Source organism: Camelina sativa, chromosome 16, assembly GCF_000633955.1.
Source record: "Camelina sativa cultivar DH55 chromosome 16, Cs, whole genome shotgun sequence".
In the NCBI taxonomy this organism is placed as follows: Eukaryota; Viridiplantae; Streptophyta; class Magnoliopsida; order Brassicales; family Brassicaceae; genus Camelina; species Camelina sativa.
In genome coordinates, this window is record NC_025700.1 from 2,081,789 (window position 1) to 2,093,986 (window position 12,198).

Here is a 12,198-nt window from a genome sequence, read left to right on the forward strand (position 1 = left end):
GTCACCGTTTGTTTTTGCTGCAGGCTTGGCTTGGTCACATTTTAATCTCGGGTCTGATTGGTCACTGCTTGATTTTGCTGCATGCTTGGCTTTTCCTAGCTAAAAAATAATCGATGGCAACATGATTGTATAATTTAAGAGTATATTGTTCTTGTTCTATTTAGCTTGTAGTAATATCCTTTGGTATGCTTGACAAATTTGATTTTATTTGGCCATGAATGATTAATTGTACTTCTAAATTGCAATTAATCATTTTTCCCATTTATGAATTGCACTAATATGTATTAATATTTTATTGTGTTTTGTATGTTTGAAAATTAATAAAAATGGAATATTTTTTTTTATTTTTATAAAATCTTAAATGTTTACACATTTATACCACTTCTATTCTATTTAAAATTTTAAAAAACAATATTTTCAAAAATAAGAGATCCAAAATAAAAACTTACCAATAAAAGAGAAAATTTTATCGAAGAGATCATGGGTTCTTATATTCCAAACAGTACACAATTAATTCATAAAAAATTTAAGAACCCCCTTTATATGAACCCCCAATAAACTCTAATACGTCAACTCTTCTAAATCTCAGGAAGGACCACCCAAGCCCAAGGACACCTCTACTAGACGTTAGACCATGTGCAATGGCGTCTATTTGGGCAGTCCCCCAGCATTTATCTTTTAAAAATAAATAAAAAAGGCTAAATAACGAAGAAACGTATCTTAAAGTGGGACGTTTTTTATCCGTCTACTTGGACACGTGGAAGCTGGTCGTCGAGAGAAAGTTCTCCAATTCTCTCTTCTATCTCGACTCCGTCTCCGTTTTCGTCTTGGGTCCGGTGGCCACACACGATCCGATCTCAGTCGCCGGCAGTCATCGCCCACCGTTTGGTGTTGCAATCTTTCTCTCTCCTTCAAACTCGTAAGCTTCTTCAGCTTTCACTCTTTAGACCATCGGTAATCCCTAATTGTTCCCGACTGATCTAATAATTGCGTCGAATCGATCGCTGTGTTCTTCACGTTCGTGTTAATAAAAGTGTCGCTGATCATCTGTTTTGCAGATCTTCACATTTCAAGTGATTTTGGTTTTCTCACACAAATTTACAAGCCATGGATAAATCGAGTGCTTTAGAATATATCAACCAGATGTTCCCAACAGGTGATTTTGTAATTTTCTTCATGAAAACAGTATTAGAGGGATTATAAGGTTCATAATTAAATCCCATGTATTATGATGAATTGTTGAATTTTGCTTGCTTCTGTAATCATGACCTTTTAGTTCAGCTGCTGATTAGTTTTCTTCATATGTAATGTGACTGCTTTTACCATGAGTTTCAAATGTGTGTGTTTCATTTTACAGAGGCATCACTATCTGGCGTTGAGCCACTTATGCAAAAGATTCAGGGTGAGATTCGACGGGTTGATGCTAGCATTCTCTCTGTTGTTCGTCAACAGGTGAGCTTTTACTTTTTTCTACGTTTACACACTGTAGGCTCATTTTTCTTCGTGATCAAACGAGCAAGAAATCGGTGTTCTTGCATTTCTATGCCCTTTATCTGGTATGTTCTGTGCCTCAGTCTCTTTCTTCTAATTTAGCTAGAGCTTCTATATCTGAAATAGAATGATGACTTGTTAGAAGGTGGCTAACTTGTGGTGAATTATGGAACTTCTCTATCTGAAATAGAAATGATGACTTGTTAGAAGGTGGTCTCAAGATTGGGTTTGTTAATGGATTCAAAGCTAACCTGTGGTGAATTATGGAACTTCTCTATCGAACTACTATTTGATTGTCCAATTTTAACGTATCCTGTGTTTGTCTTTGCTTCTCTTGCATCTCTTAACGGTTTAGTTTTTGTCAGGTGGACACTATGATTATCCAAGCTATCGGTCTGCTCGATGATCTTGACAAAGAGCTAAACACGTATGCGATGAGGGTTAGAGAATCTGTTATGCCAAATCTGTTAAATTGATGGGCAACTGGAGTAATGCTGCTAAGCTTGACTTCTCTGAGGTAAGTTTCATATTGTATACTGTGTAAATAGAACTCCATTAACCAAAGTTATATCCATGGGAACAGAAGTCAGTGACCTTGACTTGCTGCACATCCGGGAACTCTATGACCAGGTTCTTTCTCTGTCTGAGTACAGAGCTCAGCTATACAATTACCTGAAGAGCAGAATGAACGTTGTTGCTCCCAATCTGACTGCCCTGGTTGGAGAACTAGTTGGTGCTCGTCTAATTTCTCATGGAACTAGTTGGTGCTCCCAATCTGTTTTTAATGTCTTATTTGTATGTTTTTGTTTTCCAACTTTTTGTAATTTTGTAATTTTTTAATGTTTTCAATGTTAATGTTATAACAATGTTAATGTTAATTTTATGTTAATTTGTATGTTAATGTTATAACAATGTTAATGTTAATTTTTGTAACTTTTAAAATATTATTATTTTATTTGGGGGACCAAATACAAATAGACACCAATGCTCATACTAAAAATAAGAACTTTTCAAAATAATACTTTTAAATTTGGGGGACCAAAAATTGTCCCTAACCGATGCCCATGCTCTTAGGTTAGTTAGTGGAGAGAGTGTTCAAAATGAAACCAGTTTCTTCTAGGAATTGTCTTCTTTACGCCACTTTTTTCCCCTCCATTTGGGGAAAGTTTGATTGTGTTTGAGGATCCTTATCAACCAATTTCTCATCACAAGGGTTTTGGTTTAAAAAAGTTGATTCAAGGTACGAGAAAGCTCAATCCTTTATGATTATTTTGTTTTTTTTCTGTTCATGGGTTTGAAATTTACCCATTCCTCTGTTTTCGAGGACTGAAAAAAGTTCCCAATTTAGGGTTTTGATAGCTCAATTCCCATATTTGTTTTGTATCTGATGTGAATTCGATGTTATTGAGGCATTTCTAAGGCTTTTCCAGACCAAGATTGATTAAAAAATCCTCACTTTTTAATTTTTAGAAGCTGTTGAGAGAAAATGACCGGAAGGAGTGAGGAAGATCCATTCACAAAACCCATTGGAAGATGGTCTGTCTTCTTCTATGGAGTTGGACATATGCTTAATGACATTACTGCTTCTTGTTGGTTCACTTACCTCCTCCTTTTCTTGACCCAAATTGGTCTCTCCCCTAGGTGAATTTTTTTCATCTTAGTTTCTTGTGATTCTGACCCTTAATTTTGTAGTAATTCAATTATAGTCTGAGGATCTTTTTCTTTTTTCCCTTCTGTAGAGATGCAGCCATTGTTATGCTTTCTGGCCAAGTTGCTGATGGGTTTGCTACTATCTTCACTGGTGAATTGGTACCTTACTTCTCTGTCTCTGATTTAGCCTTAAGCTTATTGTTTCTAATTTGATGGTAAACTAACAATTTGGTCTTCTGTTATATCACAGATAGATAGGTTTGGGCATTTCAAAATTTGGCATGCTGCAGGATCATTACTGGTTGCAATCTCTTTTTCCTCGGTTTTTGGAGGTTGTCTGCCTTGTTCCATCCTTCATAATGACTCTTTAACCCTCGAAACCTTCTCCTACAGCATGTTTGCTGCTATATTTAACATAGGATGGGCTGCTACTCAAGTTTCCCATATGTAATCTCATCTCTTTTACTTCACCTTCTAGCCATATCCCTTTTTTTTTTGTTTTCTGCTCGTTTATATGTTGTGTGACTCTGTTGCTGCTTTATTTACTCTACAGGGCTATGGTTAATTGCATTTCATTGAACTCAACAAGCAGAGTAGCTTTAACAAGCTGTCGTAACGCTTTTACTATGGTCAAGCTCTTTCCCCTGATCTTGGTTTGGTACCATACCAACTATGCTTCTTTATGTAATTTAACAATGCTTTTGCTTTTTCAGGTTGCTAACCTTGGCTTATATGCAATTGCTTTAGTAGTATTTGGTGTAATTAAGGCTGGATCAAAAGAAGATACCGAAACACAGGTTTCCATACTTTGTGTTGTTGACTTCTCCATTATGTTTATATTTGGAGCTAGTAAGTGTGTTTCAACATTGATTGCATGCGTACCCTTTAACTCTGCAGTATCGTTGGATTGCATATTCATCTATCTCAATTGGATGCTGCTTTGTTATCATATTTCTTATGGGGACTAAAGAGCCAAGGTATGTATATATGCTCAATTCTCCATTTTTATTTTATTTTAACAAAAATTTGTATAGTCAATGAATGTTATATGCGTTTTGATGATTAAAGGCTTAGGCTAGATTTGAAAGAAACTTGCCGAGTGAGAATACCGTGGGTCTATTGGTTCCGGAAACTTCTATACTATCAAGTCGCTATGGTTTACCTCCTCACTCGACTTGTATTGAATGTTTCTCAGGTCTGTTTCTGCTTTCTTTCTTGCTTCTGTTTATGTTCATTCATACTGCGGTAAATTCTCACACCAGGTGTTGCATTCCATCCTTCTCAGGCTTATCTTGCATTCTTCGTTATTGATGATTTGCAAATGGATCAATCCGCTAAAGCTTTGGTAATATATTCATTAAGATCATTTCAGTTTTGTATAAGTACGCTGATTGAATGTTATATTATTCAGGTTCCTGCAATTATCTATATCTGCAGCTTTGTTGTATCGGTTCTGCTTCAGGTTCAATATTCTCATAACATATGTCGGAAGCTTCTCTTTTCCTCTGTCTCGGTTAAGGAATTACAACTATTCTTTGTGCGTAATTATGTTAGGAGATTCCATGGAATGGGAGACGCTTAAAGGCGTATTATACAGCTGGTGGTGTTATTTGGATATTCTGCGGTGCAGCAATTCTTCTATTGCCTAGAAACATAAGTTTTTTCATGTATGCTATATCCGTCTTTATTGGCATCGCGAACGCATTAATGATGGTATAGCGTTCTCTACCTCTCATTTTGATTTGGTATCACTGTCAGTTATAACTTATAAACCATACTTGTATTATGTCTAGTTTAAATTCATCGACTATACAATTCCACAGGTTACAGCAATCAGTATGCAGAGTGTGTTGATTGGTGCAGAAGTCGGTGGATGCGCATTTGTCTGTGGTTCGTTAAGCTTCTTAGACAAGATGTCTTGTGGGCTTGCTCTATATGTTCTTCAGTCACACCAGAGTAAGTTTCACTTAATCAAAGTCATATAAATTAAACTGATGACTGAGACATGTCCCTATCAAGTTTAGAGCAGCAGAACAGTCATTTCTCACCGTGTTAGCGGTTTTGATGAAACTGTTTTTTGGTGTGACAGGTACTTCACCAAGAACTCAACTAAACAACCACCAACAAAGTGCTTACCTATCGGTTACAAGATACGGTTTAGGTCTTGTTCCAGCGTTTTGCTCGTTTGTTGGTGTCACTGTAACGTTCTTTATGGAGCTTGGAGCTGATGGATCACTGTCGAAGCCCCTGCGTGAGCCGTTACTAGAATGACGAAATGGTCATTTACGGTTAAACCACTAAAATGCTTTGATTGTTTCTTTTGAACATGTTTGATTTTCAGGTCCACTAATCTCTTACAATACACGGAGTTTATCAGATTCTTGAGACGACGATTTTGTACATAGGGGGATAGAGATCACAGTGTAAGTGTGACATCAATTACTTGTATCTGAAGAAAACATGAATCTAAATCTGGGATCTGGAGTTTGATTTATTTGGTTTTTCTTACCATTTGTAATATTCACAAAGATGTTTTATATTTTTGAAAATTTAACACAATCTTTGATTGCGACATAGATCATCATACTGGGAACTAAAGTGTGACAGTGAACTGTGAATGTGAACACAAATCACCTATACCAGAATGGATGTGAACACAAATCACCTATACCAGAATGGAACATCGCTTAAACCGGGTTTTGTTAACCAGATGAGGCCCATAAAATCGAATCCATTATGCTTTGGGCTTATAATATAAGCCATAATCGGGTCGGGTTGGGTCGGGTCGGAGTATAATTTTAAAACTTATCTGAAGAAAACTAAAATTTTATTACTCCAGTTTTCACTACTGTAAGTCTTCTTCTTCTTCTTCTTCGGCTAGAAACCCTAATTTTTGGGGATTGTGCAGTTAGTCGCAGTCTCAGATTCGGACCTGGAGCCATCGTCTTCGATGAATTCGATAAGGCCGTCTTATCTACGAGCAAGATAAGCATTTATCGTCTGCTATTTTGACTATCCAGGTAATAAGAAGAAATACAATCCCTACAAACATTTATGTCTTGAATTTGGATCACATTTGAAATTTGGAAATTAAAGCTGTGATTTTTATTTATTTATTTGCAGGAAAGATCGCAGAGAATAATGGGGATTGAGATCAGATATGAACTTGGCACTTGTTTTTGGCACAAATGTAGTTCGTAAAGCTTATCGCTTTCTCTTCAGCTCCAGAAAATTCTGCAATGGTAACTTGGGTAGTGATGAAACTCATATTGGTTTCACTGCTTTAGATTTGGATTGTGGATTTGTTGAGGAAGCCAGTACTAGTATCAGCGAGCTCCAAAGCATCGATCGAGAAGAGATCTCTGTTCGGTGTAGGTTTTTGGATAGTGCCAAGCTTGGTGCGTCTCGTGTTCTCGAGACATTAAAGCAAGATGACTCTGCTGGATTCGATACAAAGTCAGCTTTAGATGAGCTTAATGTTAGAGTCTCAGGACTTCTAGTGAGGGAGGTTCTTGTAGGGTTCTTAAGGAACTTGAGTTATGATAATAATAAGACCAGATGTGCCAAACTAGCTTATAGATTCTTCATGTGGTCTGGTGAGCAAGATTGTTTCAGGCACACAGTGAATTCATATCATTTGCTTATGAAGATATTTGCAGAGTGTGGAGAGTATAAGGCAATGTGGAGATTAGTTGATGAGATGGTTCAAGATGGGCTCCCGACAACAGCTAGGACGTTTAATCTGTTGATTTGTAGTTGCGGTGAAGCAGGTTTGGCGAAACAAGCTGTTGTGCAGTTCATAAAGTCCAAGACTTTCAATTACCGACCTTTCAAACACTCTTATAACGCGATTTTGAATTCTTTGCTAGGTGTAAAACAGTATAAATTGATTGAGTGGGTTTACGAGCAGATGTTAGAAGACGGGTTCTCGCCAGATGTTCTAACTTACAACATTCTCTTGTGGACCAACTATAGGTTAGGGAAAATGGATCGATTCGACAGGCTGTTTGATGAGATGGCTCGAGATGGTTTGTCTCTGGATTGCTACACATACAACATTTTGCTGCACATTTTGGGGAAAGGAAATAAACCGCTGGCTGCTCTGACTACGTTGAACCATATGAAGGAAGTAGGAATCGACCCGAGCGTCCTCCATTTCACCACTCTGATAGACGGTCTGAGCCGTGCAGGGAATATGGAAGCGTGCAAGTACTTTCTAGATGAGATGGTGAAAGCCGGGTGCGCACCGGATGTTGTTTGTTACACTGTGATGATAACAGGGTACGTCGTATCCGGGGAGCTAGAGAAGGCAAAGGAGATGTTTAAGGAGATGACGGTCAAAGGGCAATTACCGAATGTATTCACGTACAACTCGATGATTAGGGGGTTGTGTATGGCGGGAGAGTTCAGAGAGGCGTGTTGGTTGCTCAAAGAAATGGAATCTAGAGGGTGTAACCCGAATTTCGTAGTGTATAGTACATTGGTGAGCTATTTAAGAAAAGCAGGGAAGCTTACAGAGGCTCGCAAGGTAATAAGAGAGATGGTGAAGAAAGGACATTATGTTCATTTAGTTCCAAAGATGATGAAATATAGGAGATGATAGGGTTTTTTTTCTTCTTTTGTTGTTGTTAATTTAGGTTTTGTTTGATTGATCTCTTCTTTACCAATTCTTGTTGTTTTCCAAGAATTATAGTAAAAATAAAAGTGATTCTAAAAGAACATGACCGCCATCAAAAGTTTTGGTATCTTCTGTATTTAATTTACTTATTCATCGGACTTGAGGGTTGAATATACCCAAAAGAAAGAAAAAAGTATGTAACACAAAACTCTATTATCTTATTGGCTCGCATTGAATTACCTTAACCTACACGATAAATTCCATTGTAAAGGGTTGAAGGTTACTAAAGGGTTATGATAACATTAATAATCTAAAAAAACAGATAGAGAAGTTACTTTTAACCTAAACGATAAGTTCCATTGTCATGTTCACTAAACGATAATGTTCTTGTTTTCTCTATTAAGGTTAATGGAAAATCTCTATTTTCCATTTTTGAGTGATATTTAATTTCCTTTGTTTTTTGATTTTCTCTATCTCTTTAGATAACCCAAACATCCATCATCCCTAGATTGTGAATCGGAGACTCCGATCTAATTTCGAACGGAGACGTCCAACGCCACCAATCTCCGGATCGACTTTCTCCCGTCTCCACCATCAGGTTCGTCGTATCTATTTTGCTTTCACTTGAAAGCTTGCACCTTTCAATTAATTCAGCCCCCAAAACAAAAAGCTCGAACCTTTTGGTTTCTATATGTTAAAAAGAAAAAGAAGACGGTCTTTGAAGTTTCCGTTTTTCTCTGAATTATCTTAGCGGTTGCTCAGATATATACTTGTGAAAAGTGGATGTCATTGTTTGTGGACATTGGATTGATTTTTTTTCACCCCTCTGCTTCTTTAGCATCCTCATAATGAAAGCACGAAACTTTAGTTTCTTCTGTCTTCTATGTCAACCATCTCATGTGATTTCTAATTGTGTAAAAGTGACATTTGTTATGCCCCTCTGGTTCGTAAGAGCTGCAAGTGAGTGTGTTCTTTGAGCTTCCATATGGTTTTAGATAGACTGAGTGTGTCTGAGCTTCCATAACTAATCGCTTTTTGGTGTTCTATTATTCGTTTACTTTTCAACTCCAGTCTCAAAGCTTGAACCTTTACTTAGAATTCAATCCATAAAAGAAATGAAAAAGCTTGAACCTTTAGTTTCAACATTGTATATCCCGCTTACATCATGTAGTTGATTGCTCAAATCTTTTTGGTTAGTTAAGCAGTTGAATCACATCATGTTTTCAGGCACTTTTATTTATCTCTATGGATGCCAAAAGGTTTGAGACAACCTGCTCGAGAGATGTAATCAGCTGGCTCCCTGATGAGGTTCTGGGCAAAATCTTGTCCTTACTTGAGACAAAACAGGCTGCTTCAACATCCCTTCTCTCGAGAAATTGGAGGTATGTGTTTAGATTGGTGGATCATCTCGACTTTGATGATTCTCTCTCCCTGCAAGCCCAAGAGGCTCAACAACCAAGGTATGCGTATTGGGAGGCCTTCGAGAACTTTATGCGCGCCCGAGGGATCGATGAACGAACTAGTTATGTGTTCACGGAGGGATTCAAGAATATGATTGATCGAACATTAGCTTTGCAATGTGATTACCCGATCAAGAAATTCTCCCTAAAATGTCACGTTGGCAAGGATGATGAGCGTCAGAAAGCTTGTGTGGGCCGCTGGATATCCAATGTGGTAGGGCGCGGTGTTTTGGAAATGGACTTAAGGATAAAAGATCGGGGTATACACTTCCTGCCCCCTCTGCTCTTCGCAAGCAAAACACTGGTTAAGCTGACAATAGGGACACAGCTCTGTCTTGGAAAGCTTCCTTCATATGTCTCACTTCCATCTCTCAAGTTTCTCTTCATCGATACGGTTTTCTTTGAATATGAAGATTTGTGTTTTGTGCTTCTTCCTGGTTGCCCGGTGCTCGAAGAATTATCAGTCCATCACATTAACTTTTCTGCGACGCCTCACACCATATCGAGTCCAACCGTCAAGAGACTATCCGTTCACTACGATTCTCCTAATGATGTTGATGGTGCTTGTTATATGTCATTTGACCTGCCAAAGCTTGTCTACCTTGAGTATTCTCACTGTGCCTTGGGTGAGTATTTGCAAGTTAATCTCCAGTCCCTTGTCGAAGCTAAGCTGGACCTTTGGCTGGAAAGAAAGGTCGACAGGCTGGATGTAACTGATCTCGTTACAGGGATAAGAAACGTTCAGACCCTGCATCTTTCTCCTGGTTCTGTTGACGTAGGCTTCCCCATTTTCCTTCTTTCTTTCTTTCTTTTGTATATATATATAAACACGGACAAGGTATATTCAATAAGCAAAACCATTGTTGAACTGTGTTTGTATGTTTCAGGTGATTTATTTACACTGTAAACATGGGCTGCCGGTGTTCAACAATCTTGTTAATTTATCTTTGGGGAGTAAGAATAAAAGAGGTTGGAAACTCCTAGCATATCTGCTTAAGCAGTCTACGAAGCTTGAAACTCTAATCGTCAAGGTATATTCAATAAGCAAAACCGATGAACATATATATAAACACGGACTTGGTGGTTGATCATTTGCATACATGTTTTTTGATTGATGCTTCTTCAGGATCTGAATGGTTACACCGGGGATGTCTCAATGCCTCCGAACAAAGTGAAGGTGTTGCATATTCTTGGTTATCGGGGAACTGCGGATGAGTTGAAACAGTTGAAGAGTTTTCTGGGGGAATTCAAGTGTCTCGAACTGGTTCAAGTGGATGTTGCAAAAGCTGCAGAGGATGATGGCCTAATATTGCAAATCAAAAGGGAGCTTCTTGGAGTTTCACTTCAATCCAAGTGCGAGTTCAAAGTCAATTCATAATAATATGGCTATGTAACTTTTTAATAAACTCAATACAAAAAGTCAGCTTATATGAGTTGAATGTTAAAGAGTTTTTTAGTTGTATTTCAGTTTCTGAAAGAAAAAGAAAAAACTAATAATGATTTTTGGAAAAATAGTTATTTTAATAGTAGGGTTTATCAAAATTGCCTAAAAAAATAGTAAAATTTCAAAAGAAAATAAAAATAATGTAAAAGTAATTATGGGTTTGTGTTAAAAAGTAAAAGAAGTAAGAACTATCTCTATTATTTNCATAAAAAAAAACTCAAAAAAAAAAAAAAAAAAAAAAAAAAAAAAAAAAAAATTGACGAAGTAAAAGAAGTGGATGTCATAGACCCTCCCAACGATCCCTAAGATCTAAATTGGAGACTCCGATCTCTATCCCGAATCGAGACGAACGCCATCAGTCTCTGTATCTGTTATTGCCCTCTTTGGTCGTCACCATTACGGGTTTGTATTTGTCTTTGAATGTTCTGTGCTTTTTCTCTCTCTCTCTGAATGATCCGTAATTACGCTTATCATATATGTTCATGTGGTATGCTTGCTCAAATCTACATATTTGTTCTCTCTTGTCTGTCTGCTTCTCTAGGCTCTAGCATCCATTCAATTTTGTCTGTGTGATCCATTCAAAAACGTTTTTTTTTTCAAGGTTTTGTTCTTTCTATGTCGACCTTGGTACTGTCAAGTGATTTGTAATTGTGGAAAGTGACGTTTGTTTTTGTGGATCTCCCTGGTTCTTTCTTTAATTTAGAAGGTCCCTCTGGTTCTTACAAGTAGTGCTCAAACAGCAAGTGTGTGTTCTTTTGAGCTTCCGTACGTTTATGGATATATACTGAGCTCACCACTTATTGCTTTGTGGTGGTGTTATATTGTTCGTTCCCTTTAGTCACTCTAGCTCGAACCTTTATTTGTTTCAATCCAAAATATGAAAAAGCTCGAACCTTTATTTGTTTCAATCGAAAATATGAAAAAGCTCGAACCTTTATTTGTTTCACTCCAAAGTATGAAAAAGCTTGAACCTTTATTTTCTTGGCGGCCGTCTCTTACAGTTTTTTTTTTTTTGTTTCCTGAAACAATTTCAATTCCACTTAATCTTGTAGTTGGTTGCTGAAGTTTATTACTTGTGATCTTCGTTGGCGCAAATTTGAGATTCTGCTAAGTTATAGAAATATCTGATCTTTTTCGGTGGGGTGCATTGTAATTGTTGAATCACTCTATGTTTCAGGCACTGTTAATCTCTCGATGGATGCCAAAACCTGCTCGGGAGATGCAATCAGCTGGCTCCCACACGAAGTTTTGGGCAAAATTTTGTCCTTACTGCCGACAAAACAGGCTGTGTCAACATCTGTTCTCTCGAAAAAGTGNTAGAGAATACTATTTCCCAAAAGGATTACTTTCATAAATTAATCATAATTTGTATCACACAAATCACCGAAGTTACAAACAAACTGGAATATTATAGTATGGAGCCACTAAAAAATCCTATGGTACTCTTTTAAGATTTTGGTATGAAAGTGATCAAGTTTTGCGTATGGATGCAAATTTTCGACGTGTATCACACTTTTTTTTTTTTTGGTATGCAA

At 37.4% G+C, this 12,198-nt stretch overlaps 3 protein-coding genes across 5 annotated transcripts; all 3 read left to right on the top strand.

Moving 5' to 3' along the window:
* Positions 2,544-5,715, top strand: LOC104749332 (major facilitator superfamily domain-containing protein 12-like). Of its 2 annotated transcripts, none has more exons than XM_019237570.1 (13): positions 2,544-2,731; positions 2,965-3,132; positions 3,231-3,300; positions 3,392-3,588; positions 3,695-3,770; positions 3,855-3,938; positions 4,039-4,118; positions 4,210-4,336; positions 4,427-4,486; positions 4,553-4,603; positions 4,696-4,854; positions 4,965-5,097; positions 5,231-5,494. In XM_019237570.1, the coding sequence occupies exons 2-13, from the start codon at positions 2,978-2,980 to the stop codon at positions 5,410-5,412; spliced, it is 1,374 nt and encodes a 457-aa protein (XP_019093115.1). In that variant the 5' UTR covers positions 2,544-2,731; positions 2,965-2,977; the 3' UTR covers positions 5,413-5,494. The 2 variants fall into 2 exon arrangements, with proteins under 2 accessions (XP_019093115.1, XP_010469236.1); XM_010470934.2 differs by having other exon boundaries at positions 2,545-2,731; positions 2,962-3,132; positions 5,231-5,715.
* On the top strand, positions 5,974-7,840 carry LOC104749333 (pentatricopeptide repeat-containing protein At3g60050-like). Of its 2 annotated transcripts, XM_010470936.2 has the most exons (3): positions 5,974-6,161; positions 6,265-6,911; positions 7,011-7,840. In XM_010470936.2, exons 2-3 carry the CDS (start codon positions 6,302-6,304, stop codon positions 7,739-7,741), a joined length of 1,341 nt encoding a protein of 446 aa, XP_010469238.1. In that variant the 5' UTR covers positions 5,974-6,161; positions 6,265-6,301; the 3' UTR covers positions 7,742-7,840. The 2 variants fall into 2 exon arrangements, with proteins under 2 accessions (XP_010469238.1, XP_010469237.1); XM_010470935.2 differs by having other exon boundaries at positions 6,265-7,840.
* LOC104749336 (F-box/LRR-repeat protein At3g60040) lies at positions 8,088-10,731 on the top strand. Its single transcript, XM_010470937.2, has 4 exons — positions 8,088-8,357; positions 8,987-9,994; positions 10,107-10,250; positions 10,346-10,731. Exons 2-4 carry the CDS (start codon positions 9,005-9,007, stop codon positions 10,595-10,597), a joined length of 1,386 nt encoding a protein of 461 aa, XP_010469239.1. The 5' UTR covers positions 8,088-8,357; positions 8,987-9,004; the 3' UTR covers positions 10,598-10,731.

Excerpts from the sequence above, each read along its gene's own strand:
- LOC104749332 (XM_019237570.1), top strand. The coding sequence starts at position 2,978 with ATGACCGGAAGGAGTGAGGAAGATCCATTCACAAAACCCATTGGAAGA. Across the intron at positions 3,133-3,230 it reads CAAATTGGTCTCTCCCCTAG|AGATGCAGCCATTGTTATGC; the intron begins GTGAATTTTTTT and ends TCCCTTCTGTAG. Across the intron at positions 3,771-3,854 it reads GTCGTAACGCTTTTACTATG|GTTGCTAACCTTGGCTTATA; the intron begins GTCAAGCTCTTT and ends TTGCTTTTTCAG.
- LOC104749336 (XM_010470937.2), top strand. The coding sequence starts at position 9,005 with ATGGATGCCAAAAGGTTTGAGACAACCTGCTCGAGAGATGTAATCAGC. Across the intron at positions 9,995-10,106 it reads TTTCTCCTGGTTCTGTTGAC|GTGATTTATTTACACTGTAA; the intron begins GTAGGCTTCCCC and ends TGTATGTTTCAG. Across the intron at positions 10,251-10,345 it reads TTGAAACTCTAATCGTCAAG|GATCTGAATGGTTACACCGG; the intron begins GTATATTCAATA and ends ATGCTTCTTCAG.
- LOC104749333 (XM_010470935.2), top strand. The coding sequence starts at position 6,302 with ATGAACTTGGCACTTGTTTTTGGCACAAATGTAGTTCGTAAAGCTTAT.